The sequence below is a fragment of the Ursus americanus genome, chromosome 12, assembly GCF_024610735.1.
Source record: "Ursus americanus isolate L20-20 chromosome 12, mUrsAme1.1.p, whole genome shotgun sequence".
Classification (NCBI taxonomy): Eukaryota; Metazoa; Chordata; class Mammalia; order Carnivora; family Ursidae; genus Ursus; species Ursus americanus.
The window spans coordinates 20,653,735-20,679,862 of NC_142138.1; the positions used below are offsets into that span (position 1 = coordinate 20,653,735).

General features: G+C 40.2%; 1 protein-coding gene across 2 annotated transcripts in view; it reads left to right on the forward strand.

Annotated features, from left to right (window-relative positions):
• The first annotated feature begins 9,724 nt into the window (after positions 1-9,724).
• The window catches only part of RAVER2 (ribonucleoprotein, PTB binding 2), a 94,155-nt gene continuing 77,751 nt past the window's right edge, over positions 9,725-26,128 (forward strand). Inside the window, exon 1 of one of the 2 annotated variants that reach the window (XM_087865966.1) lies at positions 9,725-10,130. In XM_087865966.1, coding sequence (XP_087722092.1) covers positions 9,879-10,130 — 252 coding nt within the window. In that variant the 5' untranslated portion in view covers positions 9,725-9,878. The remainder of the gene's footprint in view (positions 10,131-26,128) is intronic. The other variant, XM_045802149.2, reaches the window with a different exon arrangement.

A 26,128-nucleotide genomic window follows, 5' to 3' on the forward strand; every position in this document is an offset into this window, starting at 1 on the left:
ATGGAAAAAGAGATCAGACTTGTGGGTACCGGAGGGGGAGGGGGAATTGGAGGAAAGTGATTAAAAGGTACAAACTTCCAGTTACAAGATAAACGAGCACTAGAGATGTGATGTGTGACGTGATGACCATAGCTAAAGTTGCTAGAGGATATAAATGAAAGTTATCCAGAGAGTAAATCCTAAGTGTTCTCATCACAAAGAAAAAAATTTTTCCTTCCTCCCTTCCTTCCTTCCTTTTTCTTTCTTTCTTTCTTTCTTTCTTTCTTTCTTTCTTTCTTTCTTTCTTTCTTTCTTTCTTTCTATCTATCTATATAAGAAATTGGATGTTAGCTGAACCTATTGTGGCAGACATATCATAATATACGTAAATCAAACCACCATGCTGTATGCCTTAAACTCCTACAGTGATGTATGTCAATTATTTCCCAATAAAACCAGAAAAGTGTTGAATTAAAAAAAGGGGAGACACCTTGTGGTCACCTCAAGGGATTTAAAAAATTATATCCATAATTATATCCATTAATAAATTATACTAATTAATTATTTTAAATTTGCCTCAGGTTCAGAAACTGAGCATGAATTTTTATTGGGGCCCCTACCCCTATCTTCCTGCTTCTCTGTTCTTGCCTGTTTCTGATTATAGAGGTTAAATGGCACCCTCATTGGTTGTCCTATTTTGCAACTAAGGACATCAGATTCTTTTAACCATTTCCACAGCTTTCTATGGGTCATGCTCCCTTGACAGCTGTTTCAATTTTGCTGGTGGTTATAGTAATGGTGCCCCCCCCCCCCGGCTTCTGGCAGTTAAGTTTTGTTATGTGGCTTCTAATATTTTTAAGTGCTTTCATCCCTATTGGTATGAATGAGCTTAAATCTGTGACAGCTTTATCTCTGGCCTGTAAGGAGTGCTACCTCTAGACTTCCTAATGATGCTGGCGCCCCCCTCACCAGTACATTGCTGATGGCCTTGGAGAACAGTGTGTTCCCCAGGCCCTGCTATGGAACATAATCTTCTGGTCTCACGTTATGAAGCCATTACCACATACTCCTTCCTATAGCCTTTTATTCCTTCCTCTACCACCTGTCATGGCAACTCGGGCATTTCTAGGTTTCAAAGAGCCACCCTACGGTGAGTTTGCCCCATCCTATGAGTCCTCGCAATGGTGTTCAATCCCGCTTTCCAAGAAAGTGCTCAAACAGGCTCTCTGTCTCTCACAACTGTGCCTTTTGCTGTTCCATGCTTTCTCAGTTTCTCATTATCCCTCTGCAAGGCATCAATAGAACTTTGAAATAACCAGCCCACCACATACTTGTAGGCATTATTCTCCCTATATCTTTCAAATGTCTAAATCATCACACTAGCAAAGCTGTTCCCCTCTACAAAGATGCATTCCCAAGTCCCCAGAAGTGAAATCTTCAGCAATCATGGGGCTTCCTTGTGCCAGGAACTTTCTGCTCCCTACAGTCCACTCAGGATGAGGTCCTACTTGCCAGCCAAGCATGAGTGAACAATCCCTAAATCCCTAAACCTAATTTTACTGCCTGCTTTCTTGGACCTTTTTTTTTTTTTTTTTTTTTCCAACTGTGTCAGTTGGGTCCTCTGGGTAGCAGATACCAAACCAAAATTAGATGTGCAAAAGAGGTATTGAGAAAACCTCTGCGAAGGATAAAGAGGAGGGGAGTAAGAGTAGGTGGGGAGAGCCTTCAAACCACAAGGCAGGTCTGGCACCTGTAAAGGAGAGAAGGTCAGGCAGGAAGAGCCCTGGGCCACAGAGCAGCTTGGAGAAAGTCTGCCCAGGCAGCTGAGGAGTTCCCAAACAAAGATTGCCCACTAGAGAAATCCTGGGTCAGGCAGAAATGGCCCAGCTGTAGGACCCCACTGGGCTTTGGCTATTGACTCGGAGCCTCCTGCAGGGAGAACAGCCTCAGTGTGAATGCTGCAGACCTAGAAACAGAGCAGCTGGCTGGAGGTTGATGGCCAACTCTACTTCATACACTCCTTGAAGGAAGAGCTGAGTGGAATAGCAGCACGATCAAGTCGAAGTGGCAAGAGCAGGAAGGAAAAAGGCCACAACCCGGAGGCCAGCTGGAAAATGGAATGGGAACCAGCCAAGGAGTATTGTGGATACGCATGGCCATGTGCAAATTTTACCTTTATTTACGTGTGTGTGGGTTGGATGGACTAGTTGAATGTTACAACAGGTATGAATGAGTCTGTGAATAAATGGGCCTGCAGTAAGAAATGTGCATTGACAAGGAAAGGAGGCAAAAAAAAAAAAAATCTGTAACAATCAGACACAAGAATTAAGAAGGCATAGCTTTATGGAGCCATTTAATGTAGGAGAAAATCATCCTATAGTCGTCAATATATTCTATTATTGGAACCATCACAAAAAGATAGGTTGAGTATCACCTGTCCTGTGAAGTAAATATGTACTCCCTTATATATGCACTTTAAAAAGATTTTCAGGAAAATGATTTTTTAAATGTCACTTGCTGAAATGGTAACTCCCTTTATTCTACCCCAAAACTTTAAAGAAGATTGATTTCCCTGCTAGGCAGCTGGGTTATACTTTATTATCTTTCAAATATTCATGTACCTGTTTTATGGCTTTTTCTATAACTTTATAGCTACAATTTTTAAAAATTACATTTTTGCTAAGTGTATTAGAAAGTGATAGACTTCTGAATTCAGGATGTGGAAAGAATTCAAACTTCAGTGGCAAAATGTAAAATTCTTTTTATATTATTTGATACAGTTCAAAGGTCAAGGGAAATGTTTACAGTTTACATATTTATAATTTTCAAAATATCTTTCATAACTGGAAATAAAAGTAAATATAAATTTAGAGCTTATAAATATTTTACAGACATGTTTAGATTATAACAAAAGCAAAGTCTATGAATGATTCTTTGTGGTGACTGAAATGAAACGCAGAAAAGTCAGTTGTATAAGGAACACCCTTTAGTTGCAGGTACTTAGGTCACTGTGCTTTATGGCATAAAGTTAGACATGAGGCTATTGCTCGTCATTAAATTTTAAGCAACAAAAGCATTTATCTCTCTGTTACCATGAGCACCACCATCATCTGATTCATCTTACTCATCCTTCCTACCACTGATATATACTAATACAGAAGTATTAATTATAATACTATACCTATTATTACTACATCAATACTTCCACATTCCCCTTGGTGACTAAATGCAATAAGAAACACAGGGAATTTGGTGACAGACCTGGGCTTGAGTTCTAAATTTGCCTCACACTAGCTGCATGACTTCACTTCATTACGTCAGCTGCCTAATGTATAACATGGGGATAATAGTACCCCCTGGAAGGGTGGTCGTGAGAATTCTATACATGCAAATCACCTGTGTGGACTACAATTTCTAATTTCCTGCCCAATCTCCTCACTATCAGAAGATGATCTTTCTGCTTCATGGAGAAAATTAGAGGGTACAAAGGTAATCTCACCAGTTCTTTTTCATAGATTTGTCTCTTGTCCCTTTACCACTTTCTTTTCTTTTTTAAAGATTTTATTTAATTAATTAATTAATTAATTTTATTTATTATATGAATGAGAAAGAGGGAGCACAAGCAGCAGCAGAGGGAAAAGCAGGCAGACTCACTGCTGAGCAGGGAACCTGGCCGCACAGGGCTCCATCCCAGGACCCTGGGATCATGACCTGAGCCGCAGCCAGACGCTTCACCGACTGAGCCACCCAGGCGCCCCTCTTTACCAGTTTCTTGCTGTTGCTCCTATTCAAAGACACCAGGAGCTTCCTAGCTGCCAAATCCAGTTACCCCCATGTCAGTCCTCATTCTGCTTGCCCTCTCTGCTGCATTAACAAGTTGACTATTCTCCTTGAACCGTTTTGCTTTCTTGACTTCTCTGAAGCCACAATTTCTAGTTCACTTCCAGCCTTTTCTTTCTTTCTTTCTTTCTTTCTTTCTTTCTTTCTTTCTTTCTTTCTTTCTTTCTTTCTTTCTTTCTTTCGGTTTTGGGTTTCCTTTATAGCTGGCATATCATGGAATGCAAGGTCAATAGAAAAAAAGCAGTGGTGAGTCGGTTCAGCTCGTGATTCAAGAAGCAAGCCAAAAAAACAACCAAGACCAATACTGTGAAGACACAGAAGCCCAGAAGGGGCTGTGCCAGAAGCTGTAACAGAGCTGGAGCCGAGAATCAGGAGCTAGAGATCGCCGCTAAGGTAACTGGAGATAAGAAACAGGGAGAAATACCTAATGTGATACAACTCTGTTTGCTGGACCTCTGTTTGCTGGACATCCTTTCATTTTTACCTGGCGCTGTTTTTACAGGTGGGCACAGAAATAGCATCTTAACAGGACTGCCAAGTTACCATCCACTTTCTTTCCTCTCGGGCTTGTAAATGTTGTTTCCTAAAGTCCTACTCCTTGGACTTCTCCTTCAATACACACGCAGCCTGGATGATCTCATGCAGTCTCCTTTTAACTACCTGGTTTTCTTACAGTTTCAGACCCTCTAATGGGCATATGTATCTAGCTGTCCCGCAGTACTTGAAGCTCAGCTGTCTGCCTTGCACTTGGTATCTTCTTACACTGTTCCCCCCTTCGTTTGTGGCCTCACCCCCATCCAGTCTCTCATATTAGAAACCGCGATGCCGTTCTTCACTTCTTTCTCTTTGCTGACATCCAGTAAGTTGCCAAGACTTCTAAAAATAATTAATGAGAATTTACTACTACTACCGCCCCTACCGTGGCTGTCTTTTTATCTAGCCCTTGAGCTAAGCACTCTTCTAAGCCCTTTCTATCTATACATTACCTCATCTAATCTTCATAATAGCCTTTAATACTAGCTTGTGGGTGCTGTTATTATCTCCGTCTTAGAGATGAAAAGTCTGAGGCTCGGATATTTGAATTATTCTCTTATGTTTTAAACAGCTTGCTCCAGTTACACAGAATTGAATCTGGGTATTTTAACTACAGATCCTGCTTTCTCCATCAGTATGTTCTGCTTCTGGGTTTCTCACGACCAAGTCTCCCAAATCTAGCCCCTCCTTCCGCTACAGCTGCACAAGTTCACATACGTGAGCTCCAAAAGCTGATGGATTTGCATTGGAACCCTGGGGCCCCGGCTGCTCGGTGACTTTGGACAGGTTACCTTCTCTGCCTTTGACTCCTCAACGGTAGAGGTAGGCACTAGCTACATTACAGGTTGATTCTAGGGTTTAAAATGAAATAATATACAGAAAAAACATAGAATAAAAGCATAGGTAACCCATCTAAAGCTCTACACACTTAATACACGTAGGTTATGTGACACTTAATACGTTTGTTACTGGTACTATTCTACTCCAGTATAAGCCCTCAAATGTTTTTACTGTGTTTCAAAAGATTTCTAACTGGTCTCCTTGACATTAAGACCCACTAAGTTCATTCTCTCCCTTGTAAGAATTATTCCTTCAAAGTTATATCTGATCATGTCATTTCCCTAAGAGCCTCTAATATTGCTTTTCTCTATGAGTTTGCCTTCTGTGCCATACGAAAGCACTGACTTAAAGCGGAACCAATGTCTTAAAACAGAATGGCACCTGTCATTTTTCTCATTCTTTTTCTGCTACTCTCTCAAAAGCAGCACAGCCTTCATGAACACCAAAGTTATTATTTCATGGACATGCAGTCCTTTTGATGCTTTTGGGTCTCTGTTTCCTGTTTTACTATTTACCCTTTTCATCCAGAAAACTGCTTGTCTTCAAGACCCAGTTCCTCGTATCTTCCCCTAAGTCAAAATCAAACACTCCTCTGTGCTACTAAGAGTACTTTATTCATAGTACATATCATGCCAAATCTGAAATTACTGAATTGCAATTACTTTCCCCAGGGAAAAGACCATTCCCAAATAAAAACCAATCAAATTTGGTGTGTGTTGCACAGGATCTGGTACATTGCCCGCAATCATTATACATCACTGAATGAATACATGATACCTAAAAGAGTCTTAGAGTTGACAGGTCTTTTCACATGCTTAACCTGTTTTCATCACATTAGCATAATATGTAAGCATAAGGTTGTTTGGCTACAAGAGGCTATGTTATTATCAACTGGGACTTATTAAACTTCTCCAACATTTTCCCCAACTGCAGAGCTTTAAAAATCACATAAAAACAACCACCAAAATTTTTAGAAATAAAGGCACATGTGAGCACTGCTTGTGTTTTAAGAACAAGATAATTATACAGATCATGACAATTACCTGTGGTTATTGGTAAATATGTTGCAGCTTGGTAATTGCACTCTTCTTCAGGTTCAGACTAGGATGTTCCTCTCATTTGCCATGGAAGCTGCTATTTAAAGAGTCAGGCTAAAACCTGGAATGAAAGGAACTTTCTGGAATTATAGCAGTATGTCCGAGTCTTAGCAGTTTCCATCCATTTCTCTCATGTGGCAATAATAATCAATTCAATTAAATAATTTAAAATCAGTAAGTTCTATTTTTTCCCTGAATTCCTTGGAAAGAGCTGAGCCAGAGTAATGAGGAAAAGCATTGATTTGCAAACTAGAGTAGTGTTTATCAAAATGTGAGTAATGACTCATTAGCGGCACATGAAATCAATTTAGCGTGTCACCCCCAGCAATTAAAAAAAAAGGAATAGAATAGAAAATACTGCAATGTGCTGCATAGCTAAGAGTATGTTGTTTTGTAAAATCTTTGTTACAGCTGTGTGTGTGTGTGTGTGTGTGTGTGTTTACTGGGTTGTGATGTAAAATGTATTTCCCACTATGGTATACATCTCCCACTGGACTGGGAAGTCATTTGAAAGCCACCACCCTACAGGACACAGCAATATTGTTCAAGGAGTGGGATCACATCCAAGTACCCACTTAATAAAATTGGTTTAATAACTTGATAACATTGTAATCATGCTCCTCTTGGGGCCCCAAGCCCTAATTACATAATCATAATTCCAAAAGCATAATCAACACCTGATTCATTCACCAGACTTGGCTTCAAATAACATTTAATTATTTCCAAAGTCAAACCCATCTCTGAGAGATGCATATTCACTACCACAGAAACTATGCCAAAAAATTTGCCATAGATTCTGAAGTCAATACCAAAAAAGCAATTTGAAAGATATTTTCAGCAAAAGCAACATCACTGAACTCAGACTCAGAATATCATTTTCCAGGGCTACTCCTGAAGTTTCTGTTTGCATATTTATCACATTTAATTATAATTGTATAATTTTCTCCCAATGAGACTGAGTCCCTATCACAAAGAAACCGTATTTTATTATTTCTGTATTCTAATGCCTGTGTGTGTGAGTGTGTGTGTGTGTGTGTGTGTGTATATATATATATATATATATATATATATATATATATATATATTCTAGTACATAAGAGACATTTAATAAATGTTAGGAAGACAGTACTCATTTGGATAAATGTTCTGAAACTTAATGAGTGAGTCAAAGTCAGAGCAAATGCTAAGGATATTCTTGCTTCTTGCCCACTTTAAAGAATATACTTCTTATAGTCTCTCAGCCTACAAAATAGGACTTTATTGGAATTTAAAATTCATAACTTTTTAAATCAAAGGAATAACATTTAAAACAAAATGAGATACTATTTTGATGTCACATTATCGTGGATGCAGTCAGGGAAATGAGCACTGTCAGGTGATGTCTGTGATAGGGAAAACGGAAGAAGGTAGTTTGGAAATACATATCAAAAATCTTTAAAAATACTTATTCTATGATGAAAAATTTTGCTTCTAGTTCTTTATGGAAAATTAAGAATCTACAAATATAGATGCAAGGATATTAATCTCAGGGCTTTTAACAATAAAGATGTCTAATACTAGGAGTTTAGTGACAAATTATGGTGATCCTCACAATAGGACAACATGCAGCCATGAAAAATAATGATGTTCAGTTATACTGGCATAGAAGGGGGCTCAGAAAATACACTGCAGAGAAAAGTAACAAAGTGATAAATTGTAGAATATTATTTTAAAAATTTCTTTATGAGGTGAAATTCACATGACATAATTAAACATTTTATAGTGAACAATTCAGTGGCTATTTAGTACATTCACTTTATTGGTCAACCACCACCTCTGTCTAGTCCCAAAACATTTTCATCACCCCAAAAGGAAACGTGTACCCCTTACTTTCCAATTCCACCCCCCCACCCCCCCCACCCCCCCACCCCTGCCAATCTCAGGTAATCACGAATCTGCATTCTGTCTCTATGGATTTACTTATTCCGGATATTTTGTATATATGGAATCATACATACGTGACCCTTTGTTCCTTCACTTAGCTTAATGTTTTGGAGCCCCATCTGCAGTACTTTATTCCTTTTTATGGCTGAATAATATTCTATTGCATGTATATACCACAATTGGTTTATCTGTTCACGAGTAGATGGACGTTTGGGTTGTGTCCACCCTTTGGCTATTGGGAATAGTTTGCTGTGAACATGGGTGTACTGCAGAATCATTTCAATGAGCTAAGCATTTGCCAGTAGAGAATAAATTCAGGAATGTTAGGAGTCATTATTTTGGGATTATAGATTCATCTTTTTATATTATTAAGATCACTGAGCTTTAGAATTAAGCAGACCAGACGCCATTCCTTCATGTGTGAAGTGAGGAAATAGAACCTCAGATAAAACCGGATTATTATGAAGAGTAGTTGAAATATATACAGAGCACTTAGAAATATGTGGGGGTACAGTGTAAGAACTGAATACATAGTATTTTTTTAACCTTTTGTTTTGACGTTTTGGTTACCTTAATTTAAAATATTTTCCCCTAACGGAATAATACTGGTGTTAAACAGGGTTTTTGTTTTTATTTACGAATGTGTTTGCGTGCTACACACTTAAGATTCTTAGTCCTCTCTGATAGTCATTTGGGCTGATGCCAAAGGCTGCTGGTGGTCTCATCTGATAAGATCACTCTGAGCATAGTTCTACAATGTGACCCTCCCTCTAGGTTTCAATTAAAATGCTTCGAGGGGGGAATTCTCCAGCCGCCTGCCGCAACTCCTCTTCCATGTTAGTCTTTGCTTCAGCGTCGCTTTATAAGTTACATATGCAACCATCCAGGTTTTTCACATTTTAGTAAATTTACGACAGGGACGGGTGAAGAGCACAGGCTTTCTGGTACACAGCAAGGTAAATACTTTGCCATCCCCTTTTTCCAAATATATATAATTTCCTCCAGAATATCTTTGGACTCCCTAGAAAATCTCAGATTTTATTTTTCATTGTAAACTCAAACTTCTTTGCCAAATATGCACAGCTTGAGCACAGAAGGTTAAGGAGCCCGCAGGGCACCTCGCCGGGTTTGGGGAGCCCGAATCGGCGTCTGCAGCCCCCGAGCCGCCCCAGCGCGGGAGTTTCGAGGACAGCCCGGGGACAGCTGGGTGTCACGTGGGGAGGCCGCGCGGGGACAGGCGCCTGGGGTTCGAGTGCCCCCGGGAAGCGGCCGCCAAGGAGCCGCATCCCCGGAGCCCAGGCCCGGGCGTTCGTCTAAGGCCTTGCGGGGAGGGGAGCCGGTCCGCCCGCGGCCGCACAGGTGTCCGGGTGGCGGCGCCCGGGCCCCACCGGTGGGGCGGGCGGGAGGGATGGGCGCCGCCCGTGCGCGGGGGCCGGGGCCCGAGGGGGAGGTTCCCGCGAGGTGGTTCTCGGGCTCCTCCTCGGCGCTCAGGTTTCCTCTCCCGCCCGCCGGCTGCTGGCTGCGGCGCCGCCTCCCTCCCCCCCACGGCCGGGCCCTCTCTGCGGCCTCTGCCCGCCTCGCCCCCGCCCGGGCCTCCTCCCGCTTTCTCTCTCCGCTTCCCCTCGAGCCTCCGGAGGAGTCCGCAGCCGCGGGGCGCCCGGGAAGATGGCGGCGGCGGGAGGCGGCGGCGGCGAGGGGGGCGCGGGCCTGGGCGGCGCGGCGGGGCCGGGGCTGGGGTCGGGGTCGGGGCCGCGAGGGCCTGGCCCCTCCGCTGGCGCGAGCGAGGACGCCCGGGGCCCCGCGCCCAGCGCGCTGCACCCCGAGGAGGTCGCCGCGCGGCTGCAGCGGATGCACCGGGAGCTGAGCAACCGCAGGAAAATCCTGGTGAAAAACCTGCCCCAGGACAGCAACTGCCAGGTACGAAGACAGCGCTGGGAGGCGACCCGTCCCGGGGGCATCGGGGCAGGGCTCCGGTGGGAAGCTGCCCCGAGGCATCCAGGCTCATGCCCGGCGCCTTGGAACGGTCGAGAGGACGAGGGGGGTCGGTGCGGAGTTAGAACTGTCTGCCGCTTTTGCAAAGGTTTCTGAGCCTGCGGTCCCCCTGCGAGGGTGGCAGATTGGGAAACTGAGGCTCTGAGAGGCGAAGCGGCTGGTCCAAGGTCACGGGAATCCGGGGAGACTGTCGTTAGCCTGCCCCGTTCTTTTCTTCCCCTGTGGCCCTCGCGTGTGGCGGGGGAGGAGAAGGGGTTGCGGGAGTAGTAGGGGAAAGTAAGCGAAGGAGAGTGGAGGTGAGCCGTGGAGCACAGTTTTTGGGGGCCAAGTTTTCAGTGCCTTGAGAGGGGTGGAGGGTCCTCCGGGGTCCTCCGGGCTTGGGTGTGCCATGGGGGGCGGGGTCATGGGAAAGCTGGAAGTGAGTTTTGCTGTTGCAGAAGCACTTGCCCAAGTTTGTATGGAAGGACTCTTGTCCCCCCAGTTTACCAAGGCCCCGAAATGGAGAGTTTAACGCTGAGCTTTGGGGAACCTTGCTGCCGCCTCTGCCATGCCAACTACTGAAGGATTTGTTACTCAGTGACTCGAGGCTTAAAGATAGGCTACTTTGTGTCTTTGATCCAGATTAAGTGGTAACTGTTGCTTCAAGATTAGAAACTTCGCCTCGCCTCGATTGCCATAGTCTACTTGCTCATTGCAGAAAAGCGAGAAAATACAGAGCAGCACAAAGGGGAAGAATAGAAATCACCTGTATTTCTTTTTTTTCCCTCTTTTTACTTGAAGTGTAGTTGATACACAATGTTATATTAGTTTCAGGTGTTCGACATAGTGGACAATTCCAAACGTTAGGCGTTGCTAACCACCATGTTACCATCTGTCACCATACGAAGTTATTACAATGTTATTGACTAGTTTCCCGATGGTGTACTTCCCGTGCCCGTTATTTACTTTTTTTATAACTGGAAGTTTGTGCCTCTTAATCTCCTTCACCTGTTTCACCCATCCCCCCCACCCCCATCCTTCTCCTTTCTGGCAACCACCAGTTCTCTTGTGTCTGAGTCTGTTTCTGTTTTGTTTGTTCTTTTGTTTTTTAGATACCATGTATAAGTGAAATCGTATGGTATTTGTTTTTTTCAGTCTGATTTATTTCACTTAGCAGAATACCCTGCAGGTCCGTCCATGTTGTCCCCAATGGCAAGGAAGTATTTCCGTATTTCTCATTAGACAGCCATTGTTAAATGTGAGATATTATCCTTCTCCCTTTTCTTGTGCCTATGTATACATATGTATTTTTGTTTCACCACAAAAAAAAAAAAAAAAAAAGGAAAAGAGAGAGACCATGTCTTTGTACTTCAGGGTTTCTTAATTGTCTAGATGTTCATGTATATTTCATAAATAGCTTGAGAATTTATGTATTTTGTTGCGATGGGGGAGAGTGGGCTGTCCTGATAGTGGCAGATTTGGGCCTATTTATGTAGTTCCTCCTGTAACAGGATACAGGGAATTGCAAGTGGGCTAGCAATTATTGCAGGACAGTTCTTCCATAAGACCCATAAAATAATGAGAACAATGCCTCATTATTATGCAATTAGATCTTACCATAAATGAGAGCATATAACCTTATAATCTATATGCATGAGGGGCCATTTTGTTTGCAAAAGCGATGTAAAGAAGTCTGTCAATGCAGTGTATCTCATTCCTCTGTCGGCTCTTTCCATTAGTGTCCTCTTCCCATCTGTCAGGTAATATTTTGTGATGCTACCTATAAGAACACCTGCAATGGACTGATTTCATAGAAGCAAATTTCTCCTACCCATAAAAATAGAAGACAGCAAGGGGGCTTAGAAAGAGAGAGGTGGCATTAAAAAGAAAAAAAATTGAAGGAACAGCAGCTCTGTGTATAGATAATCTAGGAAAAGCGAGATGGAGAAGTGTCTTATTTTTGGAGTGTCGCCTATTTTTGTTATATTTCCTTGCATTCTAAAAATATTTAGACACAACATTCTAGATAGTTGGCTGTATCCTTGTTTTGCTGTTGGTATCTTTCTCATTTCCCTTATTAAGAGACATGAAAAAATATCAAAGGGTCTAAAAAAAGGAACAGTTTTAATTACTTGACATTAGTGATGGATGGAGGTTTTATGAGAATTATACTGATTTCTGTTTTTGAGATATCCTTTCTCTGCTATGAATTTATGTTTGCCCTAAATCTTAGGATTTTCTGTAAGGTAGCAAGCATAAGCTATTGAATAAAATTGGTATAAGACCTACATGTCTAGATGAGTCTTCTACTGCCAAGTAAAGTATCTTAAATTTTTATGTTAAGTTAAATTCTTATGCCATATTTTTTTGAGAATTGAATTGCATCTAAGAGCAAAGAAAAGTTGTTAGGATCTAGAGATTAGTTTCTAGACTTGTTCTAGCATTTTTTCCTATGATTTATATTATAAAACATTGTTTTTAATATTTCTGATGTGTAGTTTTAAAATCTAAACATATCAGTGCAAAGATAACATTTGAGTAGTGTTTTTTCTGTCATCTCCTGTACTTGTATCTTTGCTAGTTTTCTGCTCACAATCATAACTACGTGGTCTGTGTTAAGTAAGTAGAAGAGACCAAAGTATGCTAATTTTTAAAGGCAATTAAAAGACAGTCTTTAGATTAATTAGACTGAGCATTGCTATTTTATTGGTTGAATAAAATTAATGTATACTTAATCTACTCTAACTTCTAATAGTTTCATAAATACATTTTGCAAGGATTTTTTATATTTTATCTTTTATTTCCCTTCACAATTCTAATGTCTAATTCTGATGTCTTTCTTAGTGGCTGCATTTTACTGTCAACTTAGAAATGAGGGTTTAACTTGAATTTTATGTTGTGCCTTTTAGCATTTATTACTTGGCTAAACTACCTATTTATTCCTTGTGAAATAATTAACATGATTTAAGACAAAGTTACTACTCTTTGTTCAGTTGTTAAGTAATCAGATATTTTAAATATCAAATTCCTGTTCTTTTCTAGAAGACTCTGTAGGTTCATTCATTCATTTATGCTAGAATATTACATGAAGGATTGAGGCCATTCCTAACTTTAGTTCTCAAGTGGTATAGTGATGTCTCTAGAAAAGTTCCATTGGTAACAGATTAGTAGGAGCCCAATAATATTCTTTAAACATTTTTAAAACTTGGGTGTTTCCTTTATTAAACGTGATTTTTATAAATTTTACTCAAATTGTAACTTTTGGTAAAAACAGCTCTTAAAAACGGCCTCATTTAATAGTTACTGCGCTGTCAGGTGCTGTCTGGTTGGCCTTCTACGCTTTCTCGAATCCTCCTAGCCCTTTGTGTTTTCATAGTCTCAGCTCTGGTTCATGTGCCTTTTCATCTCTTGCCCTGTTACAACTTTTCGTTTATCATCTACGCTCATCACTGTCCTGTGTCTTACGTTTTAGCCCATCCTGCTTACTGCTTCCCCTGAGAAAACTCCCCCAAGGCACAAATCCAATCACATCACTCTCCTGCAAAAAAAGAAAGAAAGGAAGAAAGGTTTGGCTCTACGTTCCCAGCACTGCTTCTCAAACTCTTCCTCAAATGTCCCTCAACATATCTCTTTTCCTCAAATTGTAAGGAATAGTGAGGCTCAATTAGCCTACCCCAAGAATGAAATTGCTTTGAAACGTCATGTTCTGACTGAAACATTCTTATTAATTTTATATTCTATTAGTAAACTTGGATTTAATGTAAAAACGGTGACTTAAACTTGTTTCCCTGTCCTCCAGATTTTTTTTTTAATAAACTTGACACTTATGGAAGATGCATCTATTTATCCTCTGGTTTTCCGTACTCCTTTATTACCAGGGAGTCCTCAGACCTCGGTTTGAAAAGCATGACATAATAGGATAGAAATCTAAGACTCTAGGCTTTTTGTGACTTGGCCCCTGCCTACGTTTGCAGTCTCATTTCTTCTGAGTCCTACATGTTCTTCTGAGTCTTCTAGTTTTCTCAAGCTACTTAGACCCCCAAATACCTCAGGCCTCTGTGATTTGGATATTTATAGTCATGTCTTGGTTTATGTTTTGGTATGTAATTATAGTAATTTATCATGAATAACATTTGTAGTAATTATAATTACAGTGAACAATCATAATGTCGAGAACACTGGTTCTTATTCAGAAGAGTCATTGTGAATGTGCGCGTGTGAATAGTCTTTTGCGGCTCTGAACTTAGAAATTCGATTTAAGGTGATGTCCTCATATGTGGTTTTTATCGCCCTTCCTGTACATTTTTATATTTGTTGGTTCACCTTGTTATGTTTCAATAGAGTTGTTACTGGGGTTTCAAAATGGAGAAGACAGTGGCATTAACTCCCTATGTTACTTGAATTCACTTTTTTCCTAACATGTTGGGTACGTGTACATGTGTTTTGTTCTTGTGTTTATTTTAGAATCTGAAGGAGATTTTCTTGTGTAATTAAGAGAAAATGTAAAGTGCTTAGGGCTAACAGCCAGGATCTGTAATAGAAGAAACTTTCTCTTGTCTCACTCTGGGCATTATTAGCTTTCATTGCAAAGTACTCTATTATAATAGTTAATTGAGAAGCTTGATGGTTAATTCACAGACGTCCATTCGAAAGCATAGTATTATCAACTGAGTACTTTTTAGAATAACAAACCACCTAATGTAGAAAACTCCAGTTGATTTTCTTTTTAAAATATACCTATTCCTGTTTTTCTTTCATACTGGTCAAAAACCAGTAGAATTTTCTCATGTACATTTTTTTTAACTGTGAGATTTTTTAAAAGTACATTATTTGGTTTCTCTAATACTATATTCAGTAATTCCTGCCTCGTTTTGTATTGGGCTGTTGTTCACTTTTTCCTGATAATACTGGGATGTTTTTTATTTTGAAATTATTCTTTTTCTTATCAAGAATGCCATTTTGCTTACTTCCAAAAGTTACTTTTCGTAGTTTGCACGACTTAACAGCTATCATTTTCTAATGCAGTTAATCAGAATTTCATGATGAGTCGTACCCCTTTTCTGCATGTTTTATTCTATTCCCAGTGTAACAAGGACATTGAAAGCTGCTAGAGGAACATCTAGCTTTCTGGGTCGCCACTGGCTCGATAAGTTTCTAGTCTTGGCAGGAATTCTTGAAAAGTGTTTCAGCAAGGCTTGTTCTCTGATCTGAAAACGTTGCCACGAAGAGCAGTGCTTTGTGCCCAGCATCACAGTGCCGTGTGTTACCACAGTCCAAAGAAGTCTCAGGTGGTTTATAGACCATTTCCCAAGTAATGAATAGGTTATGCTTATAAATTCTTTTTTGGAGTCATACCATGTTTTCCCATAGAAGAATATGGTAGATGGTATTTAGTGCTGTTGGTTTGCGTTTTAACATGATTTAAGCTATGGTGTTTCTGAAATTTAAGCTGAACTCTAAATAATACAATAACGTCTAACGAGCTTTATGCAGGAACAGAGATGCTCCCGGCTTCAAATCATTGATGGGTGCACCTGTGCCTTATGGCAGCGCTCAAGAAAGAGCTGTATTTAAGACAATTACTCTTTAAAAAAAAAAAAAGATTTTATTTATTTATTTGACAGAGATAGAGACAGCCTGAGAGAGAGGGAACACAACCAGGGGGAGTGGGAGAGGAAGAAGCAGGCTCCCAGTGGAGGAGCCTGTTGCGGGGCTCGATCCCATAACACCAGGATCACGCCCTGAGCTGAAGGCAGACGCTTAACGACTGAGCCACCCAGGTGCCCCTAAGACAATTACTCTTTAAATAAACAAGATTCTGAACATCAGGGAAGCAACAAATCCTCTCCGATGGAAGGCTGTTGCTGAAAGGAACCCCTCTGACCCCCTGAGTTTCGCCTCTTACTGCTTGTGTTTGCACGTACCCCCTACCATAGGGCTGGCTGTCCCTAGGGGCTACCAGAGCCCGTTTCTTATTTGTGGGCAGAAAGTTTCATGCTTAGCTCTCCTTAGACCAGCTGAAACAGGCAAGTAAAGGAATGTTATTTTTTTTAAAGATTTTCTTTATTTGAGAGCAAGAGAGAGGGGAGGAGCATGAACGAGCTCGAGCAGGGTGAGGGGCAGAGGGAGAAGCAGATACAGGGCTTGATCCTGGGACTCCGAGATCGTGACCTGAGCTAAAGGCAGACGCTTAACCGACTGAGGCACGCAGGCACCCCAGGAATATTAAAATGTAGATAAAGAAAACAAAATGATCTATGAATTTAAATGTTCTATAATCGCTTATCTGAAACCTTGGCTCTGTTTGTATTTTGTTGGCTTAGGGAGGTAATTGCCTTACTCTAAGGGGACGATATGCTCTGTGAGGGGTAAGAAGTGAAAAGTGGGAAAGTCAGAACACTAGTCTGTATATTTTGGCTTATAGTTGTCTGCAGAGGATTGTCCTTAGTTGCTGTGCTGAATGTCTTTCCTTTGTTCCTCCAGATCTGTCTCCATCCTTCTCACCTGCTCTGTGTCCTGGGAGGCTTATCTTACTGTGGAGTGCGCTAAAAAGGCTCTCTCCACCTCTGGTTTCTAGGTTGCATTTGGCCAGAGCCGCCAGTGGGAGATCAAAGGGTGGAAGAGAAATAGATTGGAGCATTTATTCACCGCGCTCCCTTTCTGCCTGGATACCTTGGGTTGCTGTTTCCTCTTTCAAAGGTCACAGTTCTTTCCAATGGGGCTCTCTAAGCAATTAAGCTCTCAGGGTTGTTGTCATCATTGCCTTGCCTCCTTAGGCTTAGGGGTTATAGGGGACTATTGCTAACCATAGGCTTTTTAAAAGCCTTTGTAGGTAGTATCTTTAAAAAAAAACTCTCTCCAGTTACTTAGTTTTTGAGTATGCCATATGTTTCTTGCCGAGAACCCAATGCTGTCACCTACCCAGTCTCCTTTCTTTCTCTTGTCTTTCCTAATAGCACCCAGATTTTTCCTTTGAGGCTCTACTCCTCCCTCGTTATTTACCAACTTCTATGGGTTGGGTCAGTGGGATAGAGATTACCCTCATCTGTTTGGGTGACATAAACCAACAAACAGGGTTCTCCTCTTTTGACATTAGAATTGGATAAAGTATGGGCAATAACCTGGCCCTAAGCCAGTCAGTATGTCAGAGTCTCTTGGCCATAGTGATTGTTTCAACCCAATATAGTAAGAAGCTTAGGACTTTTGTTTGCTTGTTAAGGTAGGGAATTCTCTTTCTTGCCACTGGATACGAGTACAGAGACATATTGCCCTGACTGCAGCTGGCAGTCTGAGGACAGAGCAGACGTCTAAAGGAAGACTGACCTGAAGGGAAAAAAATTAGACAAGCTGGACTGGAGTCCTGATCAAACTATATCTGAAACTTACCTCTGGATTTCATAGTTATACAAGCCACTAAATTCTTTTTATTTCATGGATTTCAAGTTGGGTCTTACGTTACTACCAACCAATAGTATCCTAATACAGAATTTTGATTAAAAAAAAAACAACAACATAAGATCTCAGTATTGGAAGGGGTGGTAGAAGACATTTTATCTAACTCTTCTGCTTACTATGTAAATCTAATTTAGAGTTCGCGACACATGAAACCTTGCACACTTAACACCTTTACTTTCAAAGACATCACTGCCTGGTAAGCTATTCTGCTTCATCTTCAGACAGCTTTGTTATAAATATCTTATTTATACTGAATATATAAAATTAATTTCCCTGAAATTTTGATTTCTTGATTTAACTTCTCTCTTCCCATAACACAGAGAATTTGTGGTATTGATTTTTAACTTACAAGTTCAATTCTTTCAAACCACTAGTTTTTAGGATATGAGTCCAAATTTCCTCACAGTCTTACTTGTTTTCCCCTGGAAACACACCACTGCCATTTTGACATGGTATCTCTTAAAACAGGAGCATGGTTGTCTAATTGAGATCTTCCTGTAATCCCTCTGCCAGAACAAATTTCTCTTTCCTCTGGATATCCATAACAATGATAACAAATTTTGTTCATTGGGTACCTATTATTGCCAGATGCTGTGTGTTGTATTTTGTTTACATTTGTTTACATTGTACTTAATCCTCAAGACTGTAAGATCGGAATTTCTCATTCCCATTTTACTGATAGGGAAACAGATGCAAAATTAATGCCAAGAAGTTTGTGCAAGGTCATTCAACTAATTAGCAGTAGAGCTTGGACAAGACTAATGTCGGTTTGATTCCAAAGCTCATATTCTTATCCTATGCTATATTATAATTGCAATTCTCCTTTGCACACATTGTAATGTGTTTCAAAGGACAGGGATTGTGTAACATTTACCTTTGTATCACAAATACTTCACCTAGAACCTGACACATTGTTCCAAGGGAAATTTAAAACAGAAAGGAACGACCCGCCTACTTTGTTCTAAAATGTTAGACTTCTATTAATATGTTTGACACACTGAAACCCTCAGGATTGATTTGTAAAATGAACAAATTTTGCATTGTAGGGTTGTGCTGGCTTTTTTTGGCAGTGATGTTACCCCACTACTTATAGTAATTCAGGTGACTGTTTATGGCTTATGAATAGGTTGGAAGCCATAAACCCTCCCTCCAGGAGAGCACCGATATTCATAGACACACAGTGATTTGCATGTAATTTCAAGGGATTATGGATCTCTTGTAACTTACGCCTGATCGCACTGGGGAAGTCAGGCCCACGTTGAGAAGTGCCTTTCCAGACGAATGTAATTGGATCACCTGAGCACAGATCACTTGAGCAGATCCAGAGCTGCTGCTTGAAGAGTTTTCATCGGAAACTGTTGTGGGCCACATTTATGCAAAGGTGGGGGTGATCCTCCATCGGGCAAAAATATAAATCAGGCTCCCTAATTTTCTTTCTTAAAAAAGTCAACTGTGTTGCCTCGTGTTTGATGTGAAAGCTCATTGTTCTCTGGTCACCCAGCAGCACCAACTGATATTTTTAGGCACTGTGCCCGGCACAGAGGTTTACAAGGGATTGCAGTGTATTATTTCCCCCTAACGTTTACTGAACGTCCAAAGTTGTCTCTCTTTAAAACATGGGAAGACTGATGTGCTGTCCAGTGTTCTTCACAATAAGTATTTACCGATAAGAAAAAAAGTTTCTCACTTTTGTTGGATTTCTGAGTCCCTAGCTCATTGTGAGCCCCCAAACTTGTTTTTTATGCATTTTGTGCTTATTTACTGTCATTAGCTTTAGGTGTGTGAGCTTAGTTCTCACTTCCCTGTGCTTGTACATTTTGTTTGAAGCTTTCTGTTACATGTGTGTTACCACCGGAGTGCCGAAGTAGCATTAGAATTCATCGAATCTGTTGGTGCCTGTGTCAACTTTGCCTCGCATCCTACCGCCTTGCGGTACCCCGTCACACCCTTTGTGCCCCAACCAACTGGGTTTTATATCTTTCCCCCTCAACCCGCTACTGTGATTATCTGCTCTTAGCTCCCTGCTTGCTTTTATTTCCTGGACTTTGTATTTTCTATTGCCACGAGTTTAACTGCTTTTGATTCCAGATTAGCCTCCATGACTCTGACTTTCAACCCTGTGGACTTTTTACAGCCTAATCTAGAATAAAGGAAATGGCGATAAACAAGAACATATGAATCTGGGAAGTTTTAAATTTTGAGATGAACTTACAGAAAAGTACAATACAAAGAACTTTTTTCCCCCTGAACTGTTTGAGAGTGAATGCTGACATGGCGCTTTACCACCCTGAGTGCTTTATTGTACAAATTTGGACATTGTCTAGCATAGACACATCACTACCATCAAAGTCAGAATACCTGCCACCTAATCCTTGGATCACATTTAAGTTTTGCTAGTTGTCCCATGAAGGTCTTTCATAGTGAAAGGATCCAGTTCAGAATTATGTATTGCACTTAGTTGTGTCTTTTTAATCTTCTTTAGTCTGGATTAAGTCCTTAGTCTTTGCCTGACTTTTATGACCTTGATCCCTTTGAAGATGATAGGCCACTTATTTTGTAGACTGTCCTTCAATTTGGGGTTGCTGATGTTTTTCCACGATTAGATTCAAGTTAAGTATCCTTGGCAGGATTATCACAGGGCAGTGCACGTTTTAGATTTTGGCCCATTGTTGATAAAGTTAACTTTGATCATTTTGCTTGATTTTTATTAAAGTGGTATCTGCCAGGCTTCTCCATGCAAAGTTTTTTACCTTTGTAACTAGTAAGGATTTTAAAGGGGGATACTTTAATTAAGACTGTGTAAATATTCTGTCCCCTTTCAAGTGTTCAATTTATTTACTAATTTATTTTAAAAAAGGCTCACAGATTCCTATGTTGCTCAATGAGTTATACTTCATTAATATGATTACTTATTTTCATGCTTAAATTGTTTTAGATTTGGGCAGTGGGAGCTTCTTCAAGCTGGCTCCTATGTCCTCTTTTAAATTCTTTTATTTTTAGATTTAAAGAAAAAACTGCAAAGATAGCACAAAGAGTTCCCATATATTCTTTTTTTTTTTTTTTTTTGGAATTAGTATCTTTTTTTTTTTTTTTTTTAAGATTTTATTTATTTATTCGACAGAGATAGAGACAGCCAGCGAGAGAGGGAACACAAGCAGGGGGAGTGGGAGAGGAAGAAGCAGGCTCATAGCAGAAGAGCCTGATGTGGGGCTCGATCCCAGATCGCCGGGATCACGCCCTGAGCCGAAGGCAGACGTTTAACCGCTGTGCCACCCAGGCACCCCTCCCATATATTCTTTACCCAGTTTCCAGTCATGTTATGTCTTAAATACCCAAGGTACATAATCAGGACTAAGACATTAATATTAGTACATTATTATCAACTGAACTTCACACTTTGGATTTCATTAGTTTTCTCACTTAACGTCCTTTTTCTGTTCCAAGATCCAGTTCAGGGTGCCGCATGGCACTCAGTCATTATGTACCCTTAGTCCCTATTCTCCACCAATTTCTCAGTCTTTCCTTGTTCTTTTTTGTAAGGGTTTATTTATTTATTTATTTATTTATTTATTTAAGAGCGAGAGCATGCACAAGCATGGGGGAAGGAGCAGAAGGAGAGGGACAAGCAGACTCTGTGCTGAGTGTGGAGCCTGACACGAGGCTCAATCCCATGACACAAGCATGGGGGAAGGAGCAGAAGGAGAGGGACAAGCAGACTCTGTGCTGAGTGTGGAGCCTGACACGAGGCTCAATCCCATGACCCTGAGATCATGATCTGAGCTGAAATCAAGAGTCAGACCCTTAACTGACTGAGTCACCCAGGTGCCCCAGTCTTTCCTTGTTTTATGTGACCTTGACAGTTTGGGTCAGATATCTTTTAGAATGCCTCTCAATTTGGGTTTGTATGATGTTTTTCTCATGAGAGATTCGGGTTATGGACTTTCGGTAAGAATTCCACAGAGGTGAAGTACACTTCTGATCACATCATTTCAATGGAAACGTGACTTACTACCAATGATGTTAACCTTGGTCATTTGCTTAAGGTGATGTCTGCTCCATCACTCCTGTAAAGATACCTCTTTTCCCATTCCAATTCATTGGAAACAAGTCATCAGTTCCAGCACACACTTATGGAAGGGTCTGATGTCCTTGTGACATGTCCCCATCATTTGCTGAGTACTTTGTTTTTAAACATTAGATGTGACTTATTTTGCACTTTCTGTGCTCCAGCCCTAGAATCAGCCTTTTCATGAAGGCACCTGTTGTGGACTGAATGTTTGTTTTCCTCCAGATTCATATGTTGAAGACCTAACCCCCAGTGTGGTCATATTTGGAGATGGGGCTCCTGTGGAAGTAATTGAAGTTAAAGAAAAAGGTCCAAAGGGTGGGGCCCTGATCCAGTAGAAGTACCCTCAAAAATTAGTTGACCATAGAGTTGAGGGTCCATTTCTGGGTTCTCTATTTTGTTCCATTGATCCATGTGTCTGTTTCTGTGCTAGTACCATTCTGTCTTGATGATTACAGCTTTGTAACATAGCTTTAAGTCTGGCATTGTGATGCCACCAGCTTTGCTTTTCCTTTTCAACATTCCTCTGGCTATTTGGGGTCTTTTCTGGTTTCATACAGATTTTAGGATTATTTGTTTTAGCTCTGTGAAAAATGTTGATGGTATTTTGATAGGGATTGCATTGAATGTGTAGATTGCTCTGGGTAGCATAGACATTTTAACTATTTATTCTTCCAATCCATGAGCATGGAATGTTTTTCCATTTCTTTGTGTCTTCCTTGATTTCCTTTGTAAGTATTCCTAGGTATCTTACAGTTTGAGTGTAGTTGTAAATGGGATCGATTGCTTAATTTCTCTTTCTTCTGTCTCATTTTTGGTGTATAGAAATGCAGCTGATTTCTGTGCATTGATTTTATATCCTCCCATTTTCCTGAATTCCTGTATGAGTTCTAGCAATTTTGGGGTGGAGTCTTTTGGGTTTTCCACATAAAGTATCATGTCATCTGCGAAAAGTGAGAGTTTGACTTCTTCTTTGCCAATTTGAATGCTTTTTATTTCTTTTTGTTGTCTGATTGCTGAGGCTAGGATTTCAAGTACTATGTTGAACAGCAGAGGTGAGAGTGGGCATCCCTGTCATGTTTCTGACCTTAGGGGAAAAGCTCTCTCAGTTTCTCCCCGTTGAGAATGATATTCACTGTGGGCTTTTTATAGATGGCTTTTATGATATTGAGGTATGTTCCCTCTATTCCTACACTGTGGAGAGTTTTAATCAAGAAAGTGTGCTGTATTTTGTCAAATGCTTTTTCTCCATCTATTGAGAGGATCATATGGTTCTTGTCCTTTCTTTAATTAATGTGATGTATCATATTGATTGATTTGCGAATGTTGAACCATCCTTGCAGCCCAGGAATAAATCCCACTTGGTCATGGTGAATAATCCTTTTAATGTACTGAAAGATAAAAATGTAGTTATCCGAAGGGGCACCTGCACCCCAATGTTCATAGCATCAATGTCCACAGTAGCCAAACCGTGGAAAGAGCTGAGATGTCCATCGACAGATGAATGGATAAAGATGTGTATACACACACACATGCACGCATGCACACACACACAATGGAATATTACTCAACCATCAGAAAAGATGCCTACTTACCATATACATTGACATGGATGGAGCTGGAGGCTATTATGCTGAGTGAAGTAAGTCAATCAGAGAAAGACAATTATCATATGGTTTTACTCATATGTGGAACATAAACAGGGAAGAGGACTGCAGGGGAAGGGAGGGAAAACAGAATGGGAAGTCATCAGAGAGGGAGAAAAACCATGAGAGACTCTTAACTATAGGAAACAAACTGAGGGTTGCTGGAGGGGATGGGGTAATTGGGTGATGGGCATTAAGGAGGGCACGTGATGTGATGAGCACTGGATATTATACTCAACTTATAAATTATTGAACACTACATCTGAAACTAATGATGTACTATAAGTTGAGTAATTGAATTTAAGTTAAAAAAAAAATACCCTCATAAGAAGACACCAAAGAGCTTGCGGTCTGCTATGTGCCTCCTTTCCCTGCCCTAAATATGTGCAAGCTCTGAAGAAAGGCCATGTGAGGATGATTAAAAGTTTATAAGCCATGTTAGGGAGTTCAGATTTTATTTTAAGGGAAATGAGGATCCATTGAAATATTTAAACAAGGGAGCTATGCAATCTGATTTCTAGCTGTCAGAAAGTAAAACTGTGTTGGTTTGGTTTCTATCTTTCAAACCTTGTTCTTGGCCTGATCCTCATTCCAAGGTTAGGAGGTCGATGATGCAGTAAAGCTTTAGGAATGTGATGGGAATGAATATTTCATAGACTTTATTTTTGTAGTGCTGACACTTAAGATACAATACAGTATAGTAGTTCACTGTGTTTGCTCTGGAGTCTGTTAACTGGGTTCGAGTACCAAATCCATCACATACTATCTATGCTGCAAATCGCTATACTTTCCCAGGCCTCACTGTCCTCATCTTTAAAATCTGGGTAATAGGGGCACCTGGGTTGGCTCAGTTGGTTAAGCATCCGACTCTTGATTTCGGCTCAGGTCATGACTTCAGGGTTGTGAGATTGAGCCCTGTGTTGTGCTCCGTGCTGGGCATGGAACCTACTTAAGATTCTCTCTTCCTCCCTCTCTTCCCCCTCCCAATTTTTCCAAATAAATAAATAAACAAAATTTGGATAATAAAATCCAGCTCATTTGGGCTAAATAGGATTGGAGATAATGTCTATAATGTGCCTAGAATAAAGTGAGCACTCAGTAAATAATGATTATTATTCTGCTAAAAAAAAGCTGATAATTTATTAATTTTTTTTAAGACAAAGTCAGAATGTTCCCCTGGCAAAAAGTTTGTCAAATGAACTTTCCAACAAAGCAGTTACACTGAAATCTGTTAAAAATTTACCCAAGTTAAAACTGACATCACATTTACTCAGCTAATATCATGAAAGATTCTATATGATAGGCCCTGCATTTAGCCAAAAAAAAAAAAAAAAAGAAAGAAAGAAAAGAAAAGAAAAAAGAAAAGTATTACCTGGTGCAGAATTTGCAAACGCAGTTCCGAGCAAGCAATAGCATATGTAGGTTTGGAGCCTAGAAGAGAGATTTGAAGGTGGAAGTAAGAATTTGGAGGTGACCGGCATGAAGATGGGACTGAAGGCATCTCAATTGATGCAGAAAATGCATTCGATAAAATTTAACACCCATTCCTAATAAAAACTCACAGCAAGCAGGGTTAGAAAAGAACTTCCTCAAATTTGAAGATTATCTAGAAAAACCAAAGTAATTGTATTCAATGGCGACACAGTGAAAACTTTACCCCTGGGATTAGGAATAATGCTGGCATTACTTCCATTCACGTTTGTACTGGAAATTGTGGCTAGCATAATATGGCTAACTGACTCAAAACCGATAAGTAGAAGAACACAGAATGTCTTTATGACTTGGGTAAGAAAGGATTTCTCCAGGCACACAAAACACCAATGGTAAAGGAAAGAATTATAAATTTGGCTTCATTAAAATGACAAATTTCTCTTCACCGGAAAAACACAAATAAAATGACAGACCACATAGTAGGGGAGTATATTTATAATACAGGTCCCAACAAAGAATTAGTATGCAGAATATATTTAAAAAAGAAAAAAGACTCCTACAAATCAATAAAAGGAAAGACGAATACAATAGAAAAATGGCCATCAAATGAGTGTTTTCCAGAAAGGGAAATAAATGGCAAATAATCATGAAAAGATGCCTGTATCAGAGTTCTTCAAAGAAAGGGATTATATGTAATATTTATATTAACATCTATTTATATTATATTCAGATATACATAGAACTATTGATTGTGGGAACTGGTAAGTCCAGAATCTGTCAGGTATACCAGCAGTCTAGAAAGTCAGGCATGTGTTGACACTACCATCTTGAGGTAGGATTTCTTCTCCGGAAACTTCAGTTTTTGCTCTTAAGGCCTTCAGCTGGTTAGATGAGGGCCACTTACATTATGTAAGGCTGTCTCTTTTACATAAAGGAAACTGTAGATACTAACCACATGCACAGAGTCCTTCACAGCAACACTTGGATTAATGTTTAATTAAATAACTGGATACTACAGCCAAGTTGACATGAAACTAACCATCACAATGCCCTACCTTTACTAGTCAAGGGAATGCAAATTAAGATCACAGTGAGGTACCATTTTATATTAACTAAACTGACAAAACTTAAGTATCTGGTAACACCAAGCATGGTTCCGTTATGTATCAGTGGGACTGTCATATACTCTTGATGGGAATGTAAACTGCTAAAACCATTCCAGCAAACAAGTTGGCACTTTCTTACAAAGACGATCATCTGTATGTGTGCAGCCCAGAAATTCCATTCATGCAGAGACTTGTACGTGAACACCAGGAAATACGTAAAATTATAAGAATGTGATAGTA